This window comes from Podarcis liolepis, assembly GCF_965112155.1.
Source record: "Podarcis liolepis genome assembly, chromosome: 3".
Taxonomy (NCBI): domain Eukaryota; kingdom Metazoa; phylum Chordata; class Lepidosauria; order Squamata; family Lacertidae; genus Podarcis; species Podarcis liolepis.
In genome coordinates, this window is record NC_139557.1 from 121,069,207 (window position 1) to 121,090,239 (window position 21,033).

Genomic DNA, 21,033 nt, shown 5'->3' on the forward strand with positions numbered 1-21,033 from the left:
AGTGAAGCGAAGCCTGGAGAGCAAGAGGGATCAGTGTGCACCGACTCCTCTCGCTCTTCAGGCGGCTATCCGCAAGCCTTCGGAGCTCAGCGGGAACACCTGCTGCGCTCCGAAGGCTTGCGGATAGCTGTCTGAAGCCCCCGGAGTTCCCGCTGCGCTCCGGGGGCTTCAGGCGGCTTCAGCGAAAGCAGCGCAAAGCCTCTGGAGCGCGGGGGGAGCTCTCCCACTGCGCTTCGGAGGCTTCGCGTTGCTATCGCTGAAGCCAAGGAGCCAGCATTTGCTCCATAGGACACACACACATTTCCCCTTCATTTTTGGAGGGGGAAAAGTGTGCCCTATAGAGCGAAAAATATGGTATATTTGTGCTTCCTTGGCTATTTAATGCACACCGCGTGACTTGGCTCACTTCCTCGAGTCGTCTGTTGGCATTCTGACGGTGGCACTGTTGTCGTTTGGATTATATCATTTGCTGGAAAGGGCCTTGTAAGCGCACACCTCAGAGCCAGGGTTTAGACAACGTGGTGCCCACCAGGTGTTTCTGGACTTCCTTCAGCCACACCTGGCATGACCCAGTGTTCAGGGGTGCTGCGAATTGTAGTTCAGGAACAACTGCAGCTCACCACCTTGGCTACAGAGCCTTAGAAGAACAGAGCATTTTCTGCCGGTTTTTCCTCCGTGGTTCTCAGGATCTGCCTCCATGCCCAGCTGAGTATCAGAATTTTATTCCCCCCCCCCCCCCAGGGGTAGACATGAGATGTTTCTTGCTTCTCTTGCTTTTGCTGCCAGAGCTGTAAAAGCTCCCAACTTGCATTTTTTTTTCCACGTTTTGGAGCTCTTCTGCCCTCTTCAGGAAAAGGATGTGACTACATTGGAACCTTGATGGCAGAAAGTAAGGAGGAATTAAAGAGCCTTTTAATGAGGGTGAAAGAGGAGAGCGCAAAATATGGTCTGAAGCTCAGCATCAAAAAAACCAATATCATGGCCACTGGGCCCATCACCTCCTGGCAAATAGAAGGGGAAGAAATGGAGGCAGTGAGAGATTTTACTTTCTTGGGCTCCATGATCACTGCAGATGGTGACAGCAGCCACGAAATTAAAAGATGCCTGCTTCTTGGGAGAAAAGCAATGACAAACCTAGACAGCATCTTAAAAAGCAGAGACATCACCTTGCCGACCAAGGTCCTTATAGTTCAAGCTATGGTTTCCCCAGTAGTGATGTATGGAAGTGAGAGCTTGACCATAAAGAAGGCTGATCGCCGAAGAATGGATGCTTTTGAATTCTGGTGCTGGAGGAGACTCTTGAGAGTCCCAAGAAGATCAAACGCATCCATTCTGAAGGAAATCAGCCCTGAGCGCTCACTGGAAGGACAGATCCTGAAGCTGAGGCTCCAAGACTTTGGCCACCTCATGAGAAGAGAAGACTCCCTGGAAAAGAGGGAGTTGGGAAAAAGTTGGGAAAGATGGAGGGCACAAGGAGAAGGGGACGACAGAGGATGAGATGGTGGGACAGTGTTCTCGAAGCGGCCAACATGAGTTTGACCAAACTGCGGGAGGCAGTGGAAGACAGGAGTGCCTGGTCCAGGGGGCCACGAAGAGTCGGACATGACTAAACAACAGCAACACACTGGAACAGACCAGATGAGCATTTTCAAATATCTTAAAGGCCATCACATGAAGAGAGAACATGTTTGTTTTCTCCTGCTCTGGAGAGTAGGACTCGAACCAATGGATTAAAGCAACCTAAATCCATTTATTTATTTATTTGTCCCCAGGATTAGATGCAGTTTCCCCCCACCTTTTATTGCATTTCCAAATGCTTAATTTAAAGTGAGCAGGTGTTTTTTGTTTAAAGGACGATTGCAGCATTTTGAAAGACAGGGTTTCCAACTTGCCATACGACCGGGAATTCCTGGACGTGTCCTCTTTTGCAGGTCCTAAATACCCATCCAGTGTATTTTACATTTTAGAGCAAATGTCCTGGAGTTGGGGTTTTAAAAATAAAATAACAAAGTGCTCAGGTTACTCTGGGTTCAGACTCTGGCTCTGGCAGTTTGGGCTCGTTTTTTGTGTCCTCCTTTTTACCTCTTGAAATATGGCAACTCTAGGAAAAAGGCAAGGAAAAGGAATTGCAAATGAAGCAGCGAAGATCTCTGCCGCTGTGAATTCTCATTTGGAATTCTGTGTGCAGTTCTGGTCTCTCTCCATCTTGAAAAATGATCTAGTGAAGAAGTAAGGAAGGACCAGGATATTGAAAGCTGCCAGGGAATATGGAAACCAGTCCATTGCGAAGGCCGGCTAAGCGATGGCAGCAGTTTTGGACAATGGAGCAATTGGAAGCGCCTAGACGTGTAAACCTTGTTTTATTTTATTGGTGTTAGCTGCCCTGAGCCCTGCTCTGGCCGGGGAGGGTGGGGTATAAATAAAATTATTATTATTATTATTATTATTATTATTATTATTATTATTATTATTATTATTAACTTATTTATTTATTAAAGGTAAAGGGACCCCTGACCATTAGGTCCAGTTGTGGCCGACTCTGGGGTTGTGGCGCTCATCTCGCTTTATTGGCCAAAGGAGCCGGCGTACAGCTTCCGGGTCATGTGGCCAGCATGACTAAGCCGCTTCTGGTGAACCAGAGCAGCGCACGGAAACGCCGTTTACCTTCCCGCCAGAGCGGTACCTATTTATCAACATACACTTTGAGGTGCTTTCGAACTGCTAGGTGGGCAGGAGCAGGGACCGAGCAACGGGAGCTCACCCCATCGCAGGGATTCGAACCGCCGACCTTCTGATCGGCAAGTCCTAGGCTCTGTGGTTTAACCCACAGCGCCACCCGCGTCCCTTATTTATTTATTAAGTTTTACTTATTAAACTCACCTCTGAATGCTGCCTGCAACTGTAAGCATTCCATGCAGGAGTTAGGCTTATTAATATGAAGGCCAACGGGAAGATGTCCCAAAGCTGGCAATATTGTTAAAAAATATCAATAAATCACCCCCCCCCCTTTGATATTTTATTTATTTATTTATACTTTTCAAGTTTATACGTTTCACTGGTGTTATACATTTCACTAATTTTACATTCATTTTGACATTTAAAAACTTGACTTCCATCCCCCTCTTTCTGCTGTTCCTTAAATCTTCTGCATATCCTAACTAACATAATTTGCTCATTTATTCATCTTCTTTAAATATATGCCCTTATAAAAGTGCAGGTTGTGACAGTAATCTTTCCAATGTTTATATCTGTTTAAAATTTATCTGTAAATATTCAATAAACCATTTCCATTATTTTATTTAATGGAAGGTTTTGCCATTTCTGCATATTCCATAAGTTTTTACAAAGGTAATTTTAAACATCCTCTTCATTTCATCACATATCATTTCCCATTTTTTAAAGAAATAAGATATGAGTTTGTCGGGGGGGGGGCAACATAGACAATGGGGCAGGGGATATTATAGAGCAGCCTTCACCAACCTGCTGCTCTCCAGATGTTTTGAACTTCCCATCATCCCCATCATCCCCAGTGAGCATAGTGTACAAGATGCTTTTTTGGTTAAAAAAAATGGAGAGGTGCCAGTACTCTGAACCATTGAGCGCCATTAAAAAAGAAAACTGAATAGTTATTCAGGTCCACGTACCTACGGGACCGCCTCTCCTGGTATGCCCCGCGGAGGACCTTAAGGTCCACAAATGACAACACTTTGGAGGTCCCAAGGTGGTTAGATTGGTCTCAACTAGGGCCAGGGCCTTTTCAGTACTGGCCCCGACTTGGTGGAACGCTCTGTCACAAGAGACTAGGGCCCTGCGGGACTTGACATCTTTCTGCAGGGCCTGCAAGACGGAGCTGTTCCGCCTGGCCTTTGGTTTGGACTCACTCTGACCCTTATGTTTCCCTCCCCTTATGGTCTACTTTTAAAATGAGGCTGCATTTTAAATTGCATTTTAACCTGTATTTTAAATTGGTTTTTGTTTTTTGTCTCTCTCTCCCCCCCCCCATTATGTTTTACTGTGATTTTATTGGTGTTAGCCGCCCTAAGCCCGGCTCTGGCCGGGGAGGGCGGGGTATAAATAAAAATTATTATTATTATTATCTCTTGCCTATTCACTAACTCAAAAACATGTCCTTGCTCTTTGTTAAGCTTTGACCGTCCGGAACGGGGGGAACGTCCTGGTCCCCTGCTACCCGTCCGGCGTGATCTACGACCTTCTCGAGTGCCTGTACCAGTACATTGACTCTGCCGGCCTCTCCAATGTCCCCTTCTACTTCATCTCGCCAGTGGCAAACAGCTCCCTCGAGTTCTCCCAGATCTTTGCCGAGTGGTAAGTATTGGCAGCAAAGAGGTACCCCACGGCTGGGTAGAGGGATACCTCCGACACAGGAAGAATCATAGAATCATAGAGTTGGAAGAGACCACAAGGGCCATCGAGTCCAACTCCCTGCCAAGCAGGAAACACCATCAGAGCACTCCTGACATATGGTTGTCAAGCCTCTGCTTAAAGACCTCCAAAGTAGGAGACTCCACCACACGCCTTGGCAGCAAATTCCACTGTCAAACAGCTCTTACTGTCAGGAAGTTCTTCCTAATGTTTAGGTGGAATCTTCTTTCTTGTAGTTTGGATCCATTGCTCCGTGTCCGCTTCTCTGGAGCAGCAGAAAACAACCTTTCTCCCTCCTCTATGTGACATCCTTTTATATATTTGAACATGGCTATCATATCACCCCTTAACCTCCTCTTCTCCAGGCTAAACATGCCCAGCTCCCTTAGCCGTTCCTCATAAGGCATCGTTTCCAAGCCTTTGACCATTTTGGTTGCCCTCCTCTGGACACGTTCCAGTTTGTCAGTGTCCTTCTTGAACTGTGGTGCCCAGAACTGGACACAGTACTCCAGGTGAGGTCTGACCAGCGCAGAATACAGTGGGAGAGGGTGGGAGAGCAAAGCTACTACAGTGGTACCTTGGTTCTCAAACTTAATCCATTCCAGAAGTCCGTTCCTAAACCAAGTTGCGCTTTCCCATAGAAAGTACAGTGGACACTCAGGTTGCGAAGGTGATAATAATAATAATTTATTATTTATACCCCGCCTATCTGGCTGGGTTTCCCCAGCCACTCTGGGTGGCTTCCAACAAAACACTAAAATACAATAACCTATTAAACATTAAAAGCTTCCCTAAACAGGGCTGCCTTCAGATGTCTTCTAAAAGTTTGGTAGCTATTTTTCTCTTTGACATCTGGTGGGAGGGCGTTCCACAGGGCGGGTGCCACTACCGAGAAGGCCCTCTGCCTGGTTCCCTGTAACTTGGCTTCTCGTAGTGAGGGAACCACCAGTGATCCGTGTGGGAGGCACGTTCGCAAGCTGCAGCGCTGCATCTGCACACGCGCAGGTTGCAATATGGCGCTTCTGCGCATGTGCAAAGCGTGATTTAGCGCTTCTGAACATGTGCAACCGCCAAAACCCGGAAGTAACCAATTCTGGTACTTCCGGGTTTCAGCGCGTCTGTAACCTGAAAAAACGCAGCCTGAAGCATCTGTAACCCGAGGTATGACTGTAATGCAAAATGTATTAATCCGTTCCAGACTTTTAAAAGCAACCCCTAAAACAGCAATTTAACATGAATTTTGCTGTCTAACGAGGCCACTGATCCATAAAAAGAAACCAATAAACAATGTACTGCAGTCACACAGTCAGTCAATCAGTAGCTGAACTGGGTTCCACACAGTCACACAAAAAAGAGGCACAAAAAGGCAAAATAGCGAAAAAAGACAGACCTCAGCGTAACACTCAAAACGGAAGTGTAACACTCAAAATGGAGCATGTTCGGCTTCCAGAAAATGTTTGCAAGCCAGAACACTTACTTCCGCGTTGGCAGTGTTTTGGTTCTAAGTTGTTTGAGTACCAAGGCGTTTGAGAACCAAGGTACCACTGTATTCTGAAAAATCCTTTTTTATAGATGCTTTTTATAGGATAGGGCAGTCACACCCTGGGGTGCCTTGAGTGATGCTCAGTGGTGTTTCAGTCAACACTGGCCTCTGTCCCTCTTTCCTTCCCTCCCTCCTCTGATGAACCTCTCGCTTTTCTGCCTCCCAAAGGGTTGTGTGGCTGTTTGTTGCAGCAGCTCCGCAGGCGGATGGTGCCTCTGGGGCTGTCCAGGGGGTGCTGGGTGCCAGGAATAGAGGCAGCCTCAGAGTAGGCAAGCAAGCGGGCAAGGGTGCCCAGCCAGCCAGTCCGCCAGCCCTTGTTTTGGGGAATGGACGGACACGTGGGAGGCCGGGCAGACAGGAGGGCATCACGCTGACCCTTCTTTGTGCTTGCCCTGTGCAAGGCCTGCCTGAACCTGAGGGCCTGGTGCTGAAGATGAACATTTCCACCAATTCAGCCCCGACAGCACCTTCTGCTGCCTCCCAAGGTGAGCAAGGTGCTGGCCTCGCGTTCACCTTTGGCCAGTCTCCACCAGGCCACTAGGTCTGGGGCATCCTTTCCCCAGGCCCCTGTGGGGCGGCGGGTGGCTCAGAGATCAGGGGCAGTGGCGGCGGCTGCCCAGAGGACTCTCAAGGAGAGAGGAGAGGAGGCTGAGGGAACGCTCCACCAGGGAGGGTGTTCGAAAAAGGGCAAGAGGCTGCCAGCTCTGCAGGCAAGTGGGGGACATAACTGGGCTCCTGAGCAGGGCCTTGCAGGGCCAGGCAGAGGCCCAGGCCAGGTAGATAATGTGCCCCCCTTTTTTTACCCTGGGGATAACTGAAGTCTTATAAATAAGTAAGTATATAACATAATTTTTTCATAATGTATTATAATTTTAAATACATTTTACAATAAATACATTATTCATTTTAAAATGAATTGTACAATTTTTAATAGTTCAATAGTGTATTTAAAAATCTATTTTTAAGTAGACAGCTTTGGCTATTAATTATAATTAAATTATAATTAAAACTTCTCCATCTTCTTATTCTACTCCTAAAAAAGATGTATGCTTGTGAGAAAGCCACTATTGCTCATAAGCCACTATTTCTTTAAAAAACATGGTTTCCACCCAATTTTATCCTCATTGAGCTATATGTACTCCTCGGGTGTAAGTAATATTCCTGGCCTAGTCAACAAAATTTTAAACAAAAGGCCACATCTTCATCAATTTTTCATCATTTTCAAAAAAAAATTTAGTGATAAGAAAGCCAATACACTTATCTTTAAGGTACATGTGGTTTTAATTTTTGGCAAACAGGATTCCAGGCAAAAACTCACCAACTTTTAACAGCATGAAAAACATGGTCCGCCATCACGTTCGCGGCGCGCTGGCAGCTGGAGCCTTGATCCCCTCCACCCACCTGGCGCCCATTCCGCGCTCCTCTGCGGAGCCGAGCGCAGGCCCCGCTCCGGACGCTTGGGAAGCCTTTCTCTCGCACTGCCAGCCATGGCCCCAGGGAATCTGCCCACCGCCACCGCCGCCTTTGCGCATCCGCCCCAGTGCATCCCCTGCGATTGTGAATATGCTGACCGATGCCCCCTTTGGAATCTGCAAGTAGCCCATATGCGCCCCCCCCCCCATCTGGGCCTGCTCCTGAGCCTCTCGGGGGGGGCGCAGAAAGAATGCAGTTGGTTAAGGGAACCGTGGACTCAAAAAAGTTGAAAACCTCTGGGATAGGGGGAACAGAGGTTGAGTTTATGGGACCAAAGGAGGGTGGTCTGGGAACTGCTGGGCTAGACGATGCTGCCAGCTGTCAGCACAAAATTTCTCTGCTTGGTTGGGAGATTTGAGCACTAGGTGGCAGTGCTGAACTGCAATGGGTTGTCAGATGGGTTTGTAAATCTGGCTTGTTTTTCTCTCTGTTTTTCTCTTTCTCTCTCTCTCTCCCCCCCCCCCCACCCTTCAGGCTGTGTCACAATAAGCAGACGAAGGTGTACCTGCCAGAGCCACCCTTCCCTCATGCGGAGGTAAGAGAATTGCCCTGCCCACCTGATCCCATCTCACGCAGGAGGGTGGGTGGAAGGAACGAGGGAGAAATTCCAGCCAGTTTGCATTTACAGTGGACGCTCGGGTTGCGAACATGATCCGTGCGGGGTGCACGTTCGCAACCTGCAGTTGCGCGTCTGCGCATGCGCGACCGCTGAAACCTGGAAGTAACCCGTTCCGGTACTTCCAGGTTTCAGCAGTCCGTAACCCAAAAAAGACGCCTGCTTCTTGGGAGAAAAGCAATGACAAACCTAGACAACATCTTAAAAAGCAGAGACATCACCTTGCCAAAAAAGGTCCGTATAGTTAAAGCTATGGTTTTCCCAGTATTGATGTATGGAAGTGAGAGCTGGACCATAAAGAAGGCTGATCACCGAAGAAGTGATGGTTTTGAATTATGGTGCTGGAGGAGACTCTTGAGAGTCCCATGGACTGCAAGAAGATGAAACCTCTCCATTCTTAAGGAATCATAGAATCATAGAGTTGGAAGAGACCACAAGGGCCATCGAGTCCAACCCCCTGCCAAGCAGGAAACACCATCAGAGCACTCCTGACATATGGTTGTCAAGCCTCTGCTTAAAGACCTCCAAAAAAGGAGACTCCTGAAATCAGCCCTGAGTGCTCCCTGGAAGGACAGATCCTGAAGCTGAGGCTCCAAGACTTTGGCCACCTCAGGAGAAGAGAAGACTCCCTGGAAAAGACCCTGATGTTGGGAAAGATGGAGGGCACAAGGAGAAGGGGACGACAGAGGCCGAGATGGTTGGACAGTGTTCTCGAAGCTACTAGCATGAGTTTGACCAAACTGTGGAAGGCAGTGGAAGACAGGAGGGCCTGACGTGCTCTGGTCCATGGGGTCACAAAGAGTCGGACACGACTAAACGACTAAACAACAACAACCCCAAAAAATGCAACCTGAAGTGTCTGTAACCCGAGGTATGAGTGTAAAGGGCTTTCCAAAACAGTACAAGACTAGAACATGGCCCTCTTTCAGAATTCACACTTCCCCAAATTTTGCAGTGTGCTCCTCCAGCCAGCATCTGCCGGTGTAAAGCATGCATAAAAAGGCATATGATAGTGAAACGCATTTTAGGGGAAATTGCTTTTCAAAGATACGTAGTTCTGCAGAATTTCAGGAATTTACAGAAATGTCTTCCTCCCTTAAAATAATAAAAAAAAGTTTAGCTAAGAGTCTCCAGATGCAGAAAAAGTTCTCTGCCAATTGTCGCATTTTAAGGATTCACCATTCAGTTGCAGGGGACTCTGTCGTTACTGAGAAGCTCTGTGGCTCTTTCTGATGATGCTATTTGACGCCTCTCAGAGGGATGTGGCTGAAACGTCATAACTGGGCAGTGGTTCGGTCCCTGCATTTTCTTTCTTTTTCTTTCTTTTTGCAGTTCTCCACATGTAACTAATTGGGGGGTTATTTTGAGTCCCCAGATATGAAAGGGCCAGTACTGCCTCCTCTCATGTTCAAACCCATAAGTGCCAATATAGGCTTGCCAGATTTCAAGAAGTAAAAACCCTAGCATGGAAAATGGCCTTTCCCCCTCCCGCTAAGGGCAGCCAGAGGGAGCAAGGGACATGAATTCAACCCACAGAGCACCTGCTTCCTTATCGATCTTCAAAAGGAGGTTTGAAATTTCTGGGTGTGAAGACCCACACAAAACGAATTGCCCATGTATTTTGGCCTTGCCAAAGACGGCATCCTAGATTTCTCTGATTTACAGCCTTGCTCATTGACCTTCCAAATGCTGCAAACGAGGGACAACAAGTTGTTTTTATCGCCACCGGTTTAATCACCGGTGAACGACTCTGGGGTTGCAGCGCTCATCTCGCTTTAAAGGCCGAGGGAGCCGGCATTTGTACGCAGACAGTTTTCCCGGGTCATGTGGCCAGCATGACTAAGCCGCTTCTGGCGAAACCAGAAAACGCCATTTAACTTCACACCGGAGCGGTACCTATTTATCTACTTGCACTTTGACGTGCTTTCGAACTGCTAGGTTGGCAGGAGCAGGGACCGAGCAATGGGAGCTCACCCCGTCATGGGGATTCGAACAGCCGACCTTCCGATTGGCAAGCCCAAGCAGCACAGTGGTTTAACCCACAGCGTCACCCTTGGGGCATAGGAATTCGTTCCCCCCCCCCAAAAAAAAATATAGTCCAGGCCCCCCACAAGGTCTGAGGGACAGTAGACCGGCCCCCTGCTGAAAACGTTTGCTGACCCCTGGTCTAGATGACCCTCAGGGTCCCTTTCAACAATTCTATGATTTTAATAACCCTTTTGAGATTATATGCCTTTTATTCGGCGTCTTTTTGAGGTGAGGCTTCCTTTCAGGCAAGTCAAGTCCCCCAGCAGACTCACCCAGGCCACCTTTGGTGGAGGAAGAGCTATCAAAACCTGCTCCAGAAACCTCATGCTTCCCTTACTAATCCACAGGCAAATCTGACGGCATTTATGGCATCTCACAAACCCCACTTTCCTTGTGGTGGGAAATGCCCGCCAGCACCTCTGAGGCAGTTTCTGCTTCCTTCGGGTTGTCTCTGAAATCTCAATAGCTGCTTGCAGGGGTCTCTCTCTCCCTCTCCCTCTTTCTTTCTTTCTCTCTCGCTCTCCATGAAATCCACATTTTGAAGTATAATCCTCATCTAGCACGTCCTTCGCTGGGCCTCCGACTCCCGTTGCTGGAGGTAACGCTTAGATGTTGAAGAGCTGGCCTCGGCGGGCTCCGAGGAGAAATCTCTTCCATGCTTAATTACAGGCGCATTTGCAAGACGGAGGGCTTATTAACTCCCAGCGTGGCTCGCATGTGCGCATTTAGATTTCTCGCTAGGAAACGAGCGGGGGGGGGTGTTTTCTGAGCATCCATCTTGTAGAAAGAGGAGGGCACGCCAAATAGCTCATGAGACTCCCACTCTTGGGGTTGTGGGTTCAAGCCCCACGTCAGGCAAAAAAAATTCCTGCATTTCGGGGGTTAGACTACATGGCCTTCAGGGCCCCTTCCAATGCTACAATTCCACGAGGCCTCTCAGGTGGTTTCCACTGAGCCCAGGACCCAGCTGATAACTGTCAGATACCAGGGGCGCAGGATCCTGCCTTGTATTGAGTCAGACCATTGGTCAACCCAGCTTAGTGTTAGCTAAGTTAAACTGTGGAACTCCCTGCCACCAGCCTAGATGGCTTTAAAAGAGGATTAGACAAATCCACGGAGGAGGAAAGGGCCACTGATGGCTAGTAGCTAGTGTTGTTGTTTGTGTTGTGAACAGCACAATTACCCAGAAAGTTTTATCATTCCCCTTTTTTTTTACTTTTTTATATAAATTTTTATTAGTTTTTTTAACTTATCATTTTCAACAGTAATTAAACATACTTTTACATCTTATTCCATTTTTTTACTTCCATCAATCCTGCCTGAAAATTTTCCAATCTAGGTAATCTCTTAGTATGCATTTCTTATCTTCCCTATTATATTTAAAACTCATAACCAATATCTCTATCTTTTTCTACTTCGTAACACTTCGTATATTTCTCCTTACAAAACGTAATTTGCTGATTACAGTTGCTCTTCAATTCATATACTTCTTCCAATCTTCTGTAAATCTCTGGTCCCACAGGTTTCGAATCCTTCCTGTCATTTTGCCCAATTCTGCATAGCCCGTTCATTTCGTCTGCCATTCTTCTTTCGTCGGAATTTCTTCTTGCTTCCATTTCTGGGCTAACAATACTCTTGCCACAGTTGTTATAAAAACAATTTAACATCTTGCCTATTAATGTCCTGACCTATAATACCAAGTAAAAATGCTTCTGGTTTTTTAAAAAAATGAAAGTTTTATCATTCCCATCAATATACAGTATAGTGAAACCTTGGTTGTCGAACGAAACACATTCCGGAAGACCGTTCAACCTCCGAAACGTTTGACAACCGAGGCGCAAAGGGAGAATGTCAATTTCAGCGGTGAAAATCGGGGGGGGGGGGGAGGCACACAGTGGAAGCCGTTCAACTTCCAAGGCGCATTCAAAAATTGAATCATTTACTTCCGGGTTTTCGGCATTCGGGTTCCAAAACGTTCGTCAACGGAGATGTTTGACAACCGAGGTTCTACTGTATGATTATTGCTATAACCTTGGTTGCTAATACACGAAAGAGTGTTTTAGCATCGATTGTATACCTACTATTTTAAAGCTATTGAGACGAATCACTCGTTTGGATCGTCGCTTTATGCTTTGGAATGAATTAGTGCGCGGCTGTTTTTGCAGGGACGTATCGGCACGCGTTTTTGCCAGGACGCTTTGAACACGTTTGCGTGCAAGAGAGGCATGCGAGCCGATTCCATAGGTAGCGATAAATAACTTGCGTCGAGAGCGGTGCTCGAATGTCAATAAAGGAAGAACGCGGGAAAGGAGGTTTCTGACAGCTTCCCTTCTCTCCTTCCAGCTCATTCAGACCAACAAGCTCAGACATTACCCCAGCATCCACGGAGACTTCAGCAACGACTTCAAGCAGCCCTGCGTGGTCTTCACGGGACACCCCTCACTCCGGTTTGGGGACGTGGTGCATTTCATGGAGCTGTGGGGGAAGTCCAGCCTTAACACCATTATATTTACAGGTAAGAGCCTGGCTGGGAGAGTGGAGCGCGGACTGACTCCAGCTACAAAAGCTGAGGCTGTTGAGCAGATCCTTGCGCTGGAGTATTGTTCATGGAGAGAGCTTGTTGCTGTTATTGATATTATTGTTGTATCTTTAGTTAGATCTTATGGTTTACGTAGAAATTGTTTCCGTTTGGTTGTTGTTTCCTTCAAACCAGAGGAGACCTGTGCTCTATGTGGGGCCACCTTTGAAGGTGACCCGGAAACTACAACTAATCCAGAATGTGGCAGCTAGACTGGTGACTGGGGGCGGCCGCCGAGACCACATAACACCGGTCTTGAAAGACCTACACTGGCTCCCAGTACGTTTCCGAGCACAATTCAAAGTGTTGGTGCTGACCTTTAAAGCCCTAAACGGCCTTGGTTCAGTATACCTGAAGGAGCGTCTCCACCCCCATCGTTCTGCCCGGACGCTGAGGTCCAGCACCTAGGGCCTTCTGGCGGTTCCCTCATTGCGAGAAGCAAAGCTACAGGGAACCAGGCAGAGGGCCTTCTCGGTAGTGGCGCCCGCCCTGTGGAATGCCCTCCCATCAGATGTCAAAGCGATAAACAACTACCTGACATTTAAAAGACATCTTAAGGCAGCCCTGTTCAGGGAAGTTTTTAATGTGTGATATTTTAGTGTATTTTTGGTCTCTGTGGAAGCTGCCCAGAGTGGCTGGGGAAACCCAGCCAGATGGGAGGGGTACAAATAATAATAATAATAATAATAATAATAATAATAATTATTATTATTATTATTATTATTATTATTATTATTAGCATGTGTTTTGTCCGATCCCTCTCTCTCTCTCTTTCCGTTTACAGAGCCCGACTTCTCCTATCTCGATGCCCTGGCTCCATACCAGCCGCTGGCTATGAAATGCGTTTACTGCCCCATCGACACCAGGTTGAACTTCATCCAGTTCTCCAAATTACTCAAAGAAGTCCAGGTACACCAGGCCAGACCTCTCTCCACTTCACGGGCCTCGCTGCAGAGCCAAGCTGGGCAGTTCCCAATAAACCAAGGCTAGGGCCTTCCAGGGCCAGCGATGGTGGGCCATGGCAGCATCTCAAAGGCCACAGGCTCCCCATTCCTGCCCCAAACACTTGGCCATTTCCAGAACACAGCAGCTGTGCGTTGTAGAATCATAAGAGTTGAACAGGGGGTGGAAGGTAACCTGCCCCAACCGCAGGTTTGATGCAGGTGGCAGCCTCTGCCTGAAGACTTCCAGCCCAGGAGAGGCCACTTACCCTTCCTAGGCAATGGGTTCTATTGTTGAACCTATCTGACCGTCAACGTCAGAGCCGTCTTTCCCATAGGGCTTAGTGGTGCGTCGCGCCAGGGTGCCGGCCTCTCAGGGGCACCCCAGGAAGTAGGGGGGCTGCGCGGCTTTGCTGGCAGCCTCCCTTTTCCCTGCACACCTGCCAGCTGCGCCCCGCCAACCATAAGGCTGGCGGGCGTGCAGCTTCCCTCCCAAGCCTCCTCGGGAGGAGAGCAATCCCCGCAAAGGCTTAGGATGGAAGCTGCGCCCCGCCAACCATAAGGAATGGGGAAAATTTATAACTTATCTTAAAGACCATTGTAAACAGTTAAATTTGTCACTAGGATTGGAATACCACTTGCCGTTTAAGAGTGAATTCTGGACACAACGGAGATCTAAAAGATTTGGATTGTTCTAAAAGATGCAGGAGGAAATGATGAATAATCGGACCCACAAAAGAGAGGATGGAAGTCCAGGAGATTCCTTGGAATCTTGTTTTTATGATCTATGTTCGATATATGATTGCAAAATTTTGATTTGAAAAACCAGATAAATAATTTTTTTATTTTTTATTTTTCAAAGAAGAAAGAGGTTCTTGTTTTGATACATGTAAACCGCCTTGGAATCTTTGGATGAAGGACAACGTATAAAATAAATGTAATAAATTATAACAAGGCATCTACCGCAGGGGCTTACGGATCAGGGCATGGATGTGTGTCTGTCCCTTGACTATTTTCCTCCCTCCCTCCCTCCCCATGGCAGCCTCTCCACGTTGTTTGTCCGGAGCAGTACACCCAGCCCCCTCCCACCCAGGCCCACCGCACAGACTTGATGGTCGACTGTCTGCCCCCACCCATGTCCTACCGCAGAGCCGAGGTGCTGACCCTCCCGTTCAAACGCCGCTACGAGAAGATTGAAATCACACCAGAGGTGAGTGAGTGAGTGAGTGAAGGCGAACCAAGATATGGGGTGGAGGTGTGTTGGGGGAAGGACTGTCAGGAACTGGAATGAAGAGGAGGGGGAATGGTGGAGATCGCCTCCCCCTTCTCCTGTAGCTGACAGGGAAGAGGGAGGCCGTGTAGAATGACAGCCAAACTATGAAGGAGATAGGGACGCGGGTGGTGCTGTGGGTTAAACCACAGAGCCTAGGACTTGCCGATCAGAAGGTCAGCGGTTTGAATCCCTGCGACGGGGTGAGCTCCCGTTGCTCGGCCCCAGCTCCTGCCAACCTAGCAGTTTGAAAGCACGTCCAAGTGCAAGTAGATAAATAGGTACCACTCTGGCAGGAAGGTAAACGGCGTTTCCGTGCGCTGCTCTGGTTCGCCAGAAGCGGCTCAGTCATGCTGGCCACATGACCCGGAAGCTGTACGCCGGCTCCCTCGGCCAATAAAGCGAGATGAGCGCCGCAACCCCAGAGTCGGCCACGACTGGACCTAATGGTCAGGGGTCCCTTTACCTTTTAAGAGCTTTCTTGTTTCCTCCCTGCTTCTTGAAACCATCAGGGGTGGGGGGAGGGAGAGAATTCCTCAAGCCTGACTTGGACGTAGTGAGGAACCCAGGGGGCTGCCTTATCCCTTGGTTCCTCTAGCTCAGTGTTGTTCACACGGGCCGGCAGCAGCAGCAGCTTCTCTGGGATTTCAGGCAGGATTCGATCCCAGTCCCGAACCTGAGGATTGAAGCTGGGTCCTTCTGCACGCAGAGCAGGTGTTCTCGCCCTGAGCCACGGCTCCTCCTCAAACCTTTGGAAACCTGGGTCTTCACACTGACACAGGATTTCAGGCAGGACATTCCCAGACCTGCCTGGATATGCCAAGGATTGGGACCGCCTGCTTTAGTTGCAATTCCTACAAGGACACAGGTTGGACTATCAATGACCATTGGTGGCTCCTTCGAGCCGTATGATTCTGTGCCCACTCACTGGATCATCACCTTGTTGTGGTGAATGGGCCTGCACGTTCCTGTGACCCTTGTGAGTGAAGAAGAAGCAAAGATCACCAGTGTCGAAGCGATGATTCTTCAACATCAACTTCATCGGACTGGTCATGTGGTTTGGATGCCTGATGATCGTCTTCCAAAGCAACTGCTCTATCCCAAACTAAAATATGGAAAGCGTAATGCCAGTGGTCAACAAAAGAGGTTGAAAGACTCTCTCAGAGCAAATCTTTAAAAAATGTAGTATAAACACCAACAACTGGGAAACACTGGCCTGCGAGCGTTCCAGTTGGAGAACAGCCTTTACCAAAGGTGTCCTGGGCTTCAAAGATACTCGAACTCAGGACACAAGGCAGAAACATGCTAGGAGGAAGGCACGTTTGGCAAATCCACACCGGGATCAACTCCCAGCCGGAAACCAATGCCCCCACTGTGAAAGGATGTGTGGATCCAGAATTGGCCTCCACAGTCACTTACAGACTCATTGTTAAAACTGTGTTTATGGATGACTGGCAGAATCCGAGATCAGGGAGAAGAGTTGGTGGAAGAAGACTGGAGGAAATTTAAAATGTATTTGCAGAAATATTGTAAAATTTTTGAATGTTGAGGACATTGAAATGAATTGCAGGGGTTTTAGCAACAAGGTAAAATGCAAGATTGGATTAATAAATAGATAGACTAACAGGACATGAATTTGCTGAACTAACTTTTAAAAGGGATACAAAAATGGGAGACGCGAGGGAGTCAGGAAAATAAGTTAATCAAAGAGGAGAAATTAAGAAAGAAGGAATTTTTGTCTGTTTATATGTTTTTTTCTTTTCTTTTTTGTGTTTAATGTTTGTATTTCTGTATTTTGTAATTTTGTATCTTTTTTGTTTTTTGTATTTTTCTAAACTTTTTTATGGATAAAACCTAATCGCCAAAGAATATGATGACTGTATGATTTAAGCACCTCATGGCTTGCAAGACAGCAGGATCATCCCCACCCGGGTCCAAACCCCAATTGCTGCTTTTAGCTGAGCCCTCCATATGCATTTCTGGCAGCTGAGGCTAGTTTTGGTCCCAATCCTGGTGGCTTCATGTGACTTGCGTTCAAGGTGCTTGGAGGAGTCAGCTGCCACGTAGTAGGCATTAGCCTAAAGAGGGAGCCATTTCTCTGTTTTGCCTGGCAACTGCACAGCCCACAAAAATACAGTATTTTTCGCCCTATAGGACGCACCGGCCCATAGGACGCACCAAGTTTTTTGGGGGGGAAATCAAGGGGAAAAAAATTATTTCCCCCCCAGGTTTGCGCAGCCATCCCCAAGCTAGAAGAGAGAGACAGAGCGCTCCATCTCCCTCTTCTGCCTTCAGGGACAGCATCTCTAGCCTCCGTGGGGCAGCGGCTTGCCCCGCTGTCCCCCAGCTTATGGGGCTGGCGATGGGGAGAAGCAAGCTTGCTTCTCCCCCCCCCCCAGCCTCCAGATCAGGTCCGGGAATAGCGGGGTGGCGGCGCTCCGCCTCCCCGCTATCCCCCGAGCTTGTGGGGCTGGCGGGGGGGGAGAAGCAAGCTTGCTCCCCCCCAGCCTTCAGGTCAGGGAATAGCGGGGTGGCGGCGCTGCGCCTCCCTGCTATCCCCCGAGCTTATGGGCTGCAGGCTGCTGCCTGCAAGCCTTGCGACCCCGCAGGACCTCGCGCCGGGATCCGGGGGGTGGCACGGAGCTGCAGGAAGCCCTGGAGCGCAGGCAGCTCCGCGCCACCCTCCGGAGCTCCGCGCAGCTTCACGCCGGGATCGGGAGGGTGGCGCGGAGCTGCAAGAAGCCCTGGAGCGCAGGCAGCTCCGCGCCACCCTCCAGAGCCCTGCGCAGCTTCGCGCCGGGATCGGGAGGGTGGCGTGGAGCTGCAAGAAGCCCTGGAGCACAGGCAGCTCCCCGCCACCCTCCGGAGCTCCGCGCAGCTTCGCGCCGGGATCGGGAGGGTGGCGCGGAGCTGCAAGAAGCCCTGGAGCGCAGGCAGCTCCGCGCCGCCCTCCGGAGCCCCGCGCAGCTTCGCGCCGGGATCGGGAGGGTGGCGCGGAGCTGCAAGAAGCCCTGGAGCACAGGCAGCTCCCCGCCACCCTCCGGAGCTCCGCGCAGCTTCGCGCCGGGATCGGGATGGTGGCGCGGAGCTGCAAGAAGCCCTGGAGCGCAGGCAGCTCCGCGCCACCCTCCAGAGCCCCGCGCAGCTTTGCGCCGGTATCCGGAGGGTGGCGCGGAGCTGCAAGAAGCCCGGGAAAGCCTGCATTCGCCCCATAGGATGCACACACATTTCCCCTTCATTTTTGGAGGGGAAAAAGTGCGTCCTATAGGGCGAAAAATACGGTACATAGAATCCTGGTTGGAAGGGGCCCCTAGTTCACACCCCCCCCCCCAGAAACGCAGGAATCGGAACTCAAGTATCCCTGACAGATGGACACCCAACATCTGCTTGAAAAGCCCAGCACCTTCCCAGGTACTTTGTTCCACCACTGAACGCCTCTTATCGCCAGAAAGTCCCTCCTAAGGTTTAGTCAGAATCTCCTTTCTTGCAGCTTGGTTTGGGTCTTCCCCTCCAGAGTAGCAGAAAAGAAGCTGCTCCCTCTTCCTTGCGACAGCTCTTCAGATATCTGAAGATGGCCATCATTCCAGTAAAGTGGTACCTTGGTTCTCAAACGCCTTGGTACTCAAACAGCTTGGAATCCAAACACTGCATATGCAACAACAGCAGCAAGAATACTCATTGCAAAGTATTGGAAGACACAAGATCTACCCACCCTGGAAGAATGGCAGATGAAGGTGATGGACTACATGGAATTGGCAGAAATGACTGGCAGAATCCGTGACCAGGGAGAAGAGTTGGTGGAAGAAGATTGGAAGAAATTTAAAGACTACCTGCAGAAATACTGTAAAATTAAGGAAAGTTAAAATGATGTTGGATGGAAAATAAGTGGTATTGGTTAAAAGTTTTTTAAGAGCATGCAAGTATGGATTGTTAACACTTAAGAAATATATATTTACAATAGGCGATGACACAGAGTTATGAAAAATGACAGAGGGTAAGGATTTGCTGAAAGGACTTTTTAAATGGGAATACAAAATGGGAGGTGTGAGGAGGTCAAAGAAACAAGGTAATGAGATAAAGGAGGATTGAAGGATGGAATTAATTTTAAACTTTTTATGCGTATTTTTTTCTTTTTTTACATATCTAATCATTATTTTTCCCCCTCTTTTGTCTATATAATTTTTCCTCTATGTGTTTTTTCTTCTTGTCTTATTTCTCTCTCCATTTTTTAAATTGTTAGTTGTATTGTATAATTCTATGTTTATTTCAAAAACCTTACTAAGTATTATTAAAAAACAAAACAAAAAGGAACCCAAATACTGCAAACCCGGAAGTAAGTGTTCCGGTTTGCAAACTTTTCTTGCAAGCTAAACGTGCTCCGTTTTGAGTGTTATGCTTCCGAATTGAGTGCCACACTTCTGCTTTGAGTGTTACGCTGAGATCGGTCTGTTTTTGCTATTTATTTTGCGTTTTTGGTTTTGCAACTGTGTGGAACCCAGTTCAGCTACTGATTGATGGTTGTGTGACTGCAGCACATTGCTTATTGCTTTCATTTTATGGCTCAATGGTCTCGTTAGATAGTGGAATCCATGTTAAATTGCTGTTTTAGGGGTTGCTTTTAAAAGTTTGGAGCGGATTAATCCATTTTGCATTATTTTCTATGGGAAAGCGCGCCTTGGTTTTGGAACGCTTTGATTTTGGAGCGGACTTCCGGAACGGATTAAGTTTGAGAACCAAGGCACCACTGTATTGCAGTGATTCACAGGCTAGCCTTGCGTGATCTCAGAAGAATCTGATGGAATCCAGTTCAGCCTCTGATCTAAAGCACCGCCTTCTTCCTTGCAAACAAACTTTGCACCACTTTAGAAAGAGAGCCCACAAGCTGAAACTGCTCCCCCCCCCTTTTATTGCAGCTCAAAGGGGTGTCATTTAGCACAGGGTGTAAAAACGCAACGCAGAGCCCTGTGTGCAATTAACTAGCTTCCCTAACGAACGCAGGGCTTGCCCCCACTGCTGCATCTCCCCATCCAATTTAGAAGGGAGCGCCGATATGCTCATTAGCATTTAAAGAGCCCATTTGCCTGAATTGGAACTCCGAGTCCAGGAGCGTGTTTCTAATTGGGAAAATAATTGCCCCCCTTGCAGCAGTCTCTCCATGTACTTAGCTGTTCTCGAAATGTGCTTATTTCTCTGGTCCCGTTAAGCCGAGGAGTCATACAATGAGGTGGCGGTTCTTTTCGGTGATGGTGGGGGTTGCATTGAACAGTAAAAGTCAGCCCCATCCAGAGGGGGCCCACTGGGCTTATGAATGGGCACTACCTAGGGGTGGGCTGTACCCCCTGTGTTTAATTTCCCAGTGGGGAGATTTTGGTTTGCTTGAGAAATTATTGACACCCATGGAAAAATACCTATTCGTCCCAGTTTTGTATTTCTTTGACCGAATCAAAAAGTTGCTCAAGCAACTTTTCCACCAGGAAAATACACTACAAAACTTATCTCCAAACACCTGCTGTTAAAGCTATATGGGGTTTTGTGGTGGCAGCTGGGTTCACTACAAAAGTGATGCGCTGAGTGCAGGAAGGTGCCTTAAACATTAGGGAGAATTTCTGACAGTCTTCTTTTTCTTTGGCAATTCCTCATAGCCAAGTAAGATGGTCTTCCATGAACACGTTCTTAACAGTGAGTCTGTGACATGGAGACCAATTCTGGATCCACACATCCTTCCACAGTGGGGACTTAGGTTTCCAGGTGTGAGTAAGCTCCTGTTGCTCTGTCCCAGCTCCTGCCTACCTAGCAGTTTGAAAGCACACCAGTGCAAGTAGATAAATAGATACCGCTCTGGCGGGAAGGTAAACGGTGTTTCCATGCACTCTGGTTTCCATCACAGTGTTCTGTTGCACCAGAAGCGGTTCAGTCCTGTTGGCCACATGCCCCAGAAAGCTGTATGCGGACAAATGCCAGCTCCCTCAGCCTGAAAACAAGATGAGCACCACAACCCCATAGTCGCCTTTGACTGGACTTTACCATCCAGGGGCCCTTTACCTTTACCTACCTGATCACAGCGAGGGTTTGCCAAGTGTGCCTTCCTCTTAGCACATTTCTTCCTTTCGTCCTGAGTTTGAGCGTCTTCAAAGTCCATGACACCTTTGGTCAAGGCTGTTCTCCAACTGGAGCGCTCGCAGACCAGTGTTTCCCAATTGT

General features: G+C 48.3%; 1 protein-coding gene across 1 annotated transcript in view; it reads left to right on the forward strand.

Annotated features, from left to right (window-relative positions):
- The window catches only part of INTS9 (integrator complex subunit 9), a 66,213-nt gene that overhangs the window by 39,276 nt on the left and 5,904 nt on the right, over window positions 1-21,033 (forward strand). Inside the window, exons 10-14 of the mRNA XM_083494412.1 lie at window positions 4,146-4,326; window positions 7,874-7,934; window positions 12,387-12,558; window positions 13,406-13,530; window positions 14,605-14,772. Coding sequence (XP_083350538.1) covers window positions 4,146-4,326; window positions 7,874-7,934; window positions 12,387-12,558; window positions 13,406-13,530; window positions 14,605-14,772 — 707 coding nt within the window. The remainder of the gene's footprint in view (window positions 1-4,145; window positions 4,327-7,873; window positions 7,935-12,386; window positions 12,559-13,405; window positions 13,531-14,604; window positions 14,773-21,033) is intronic.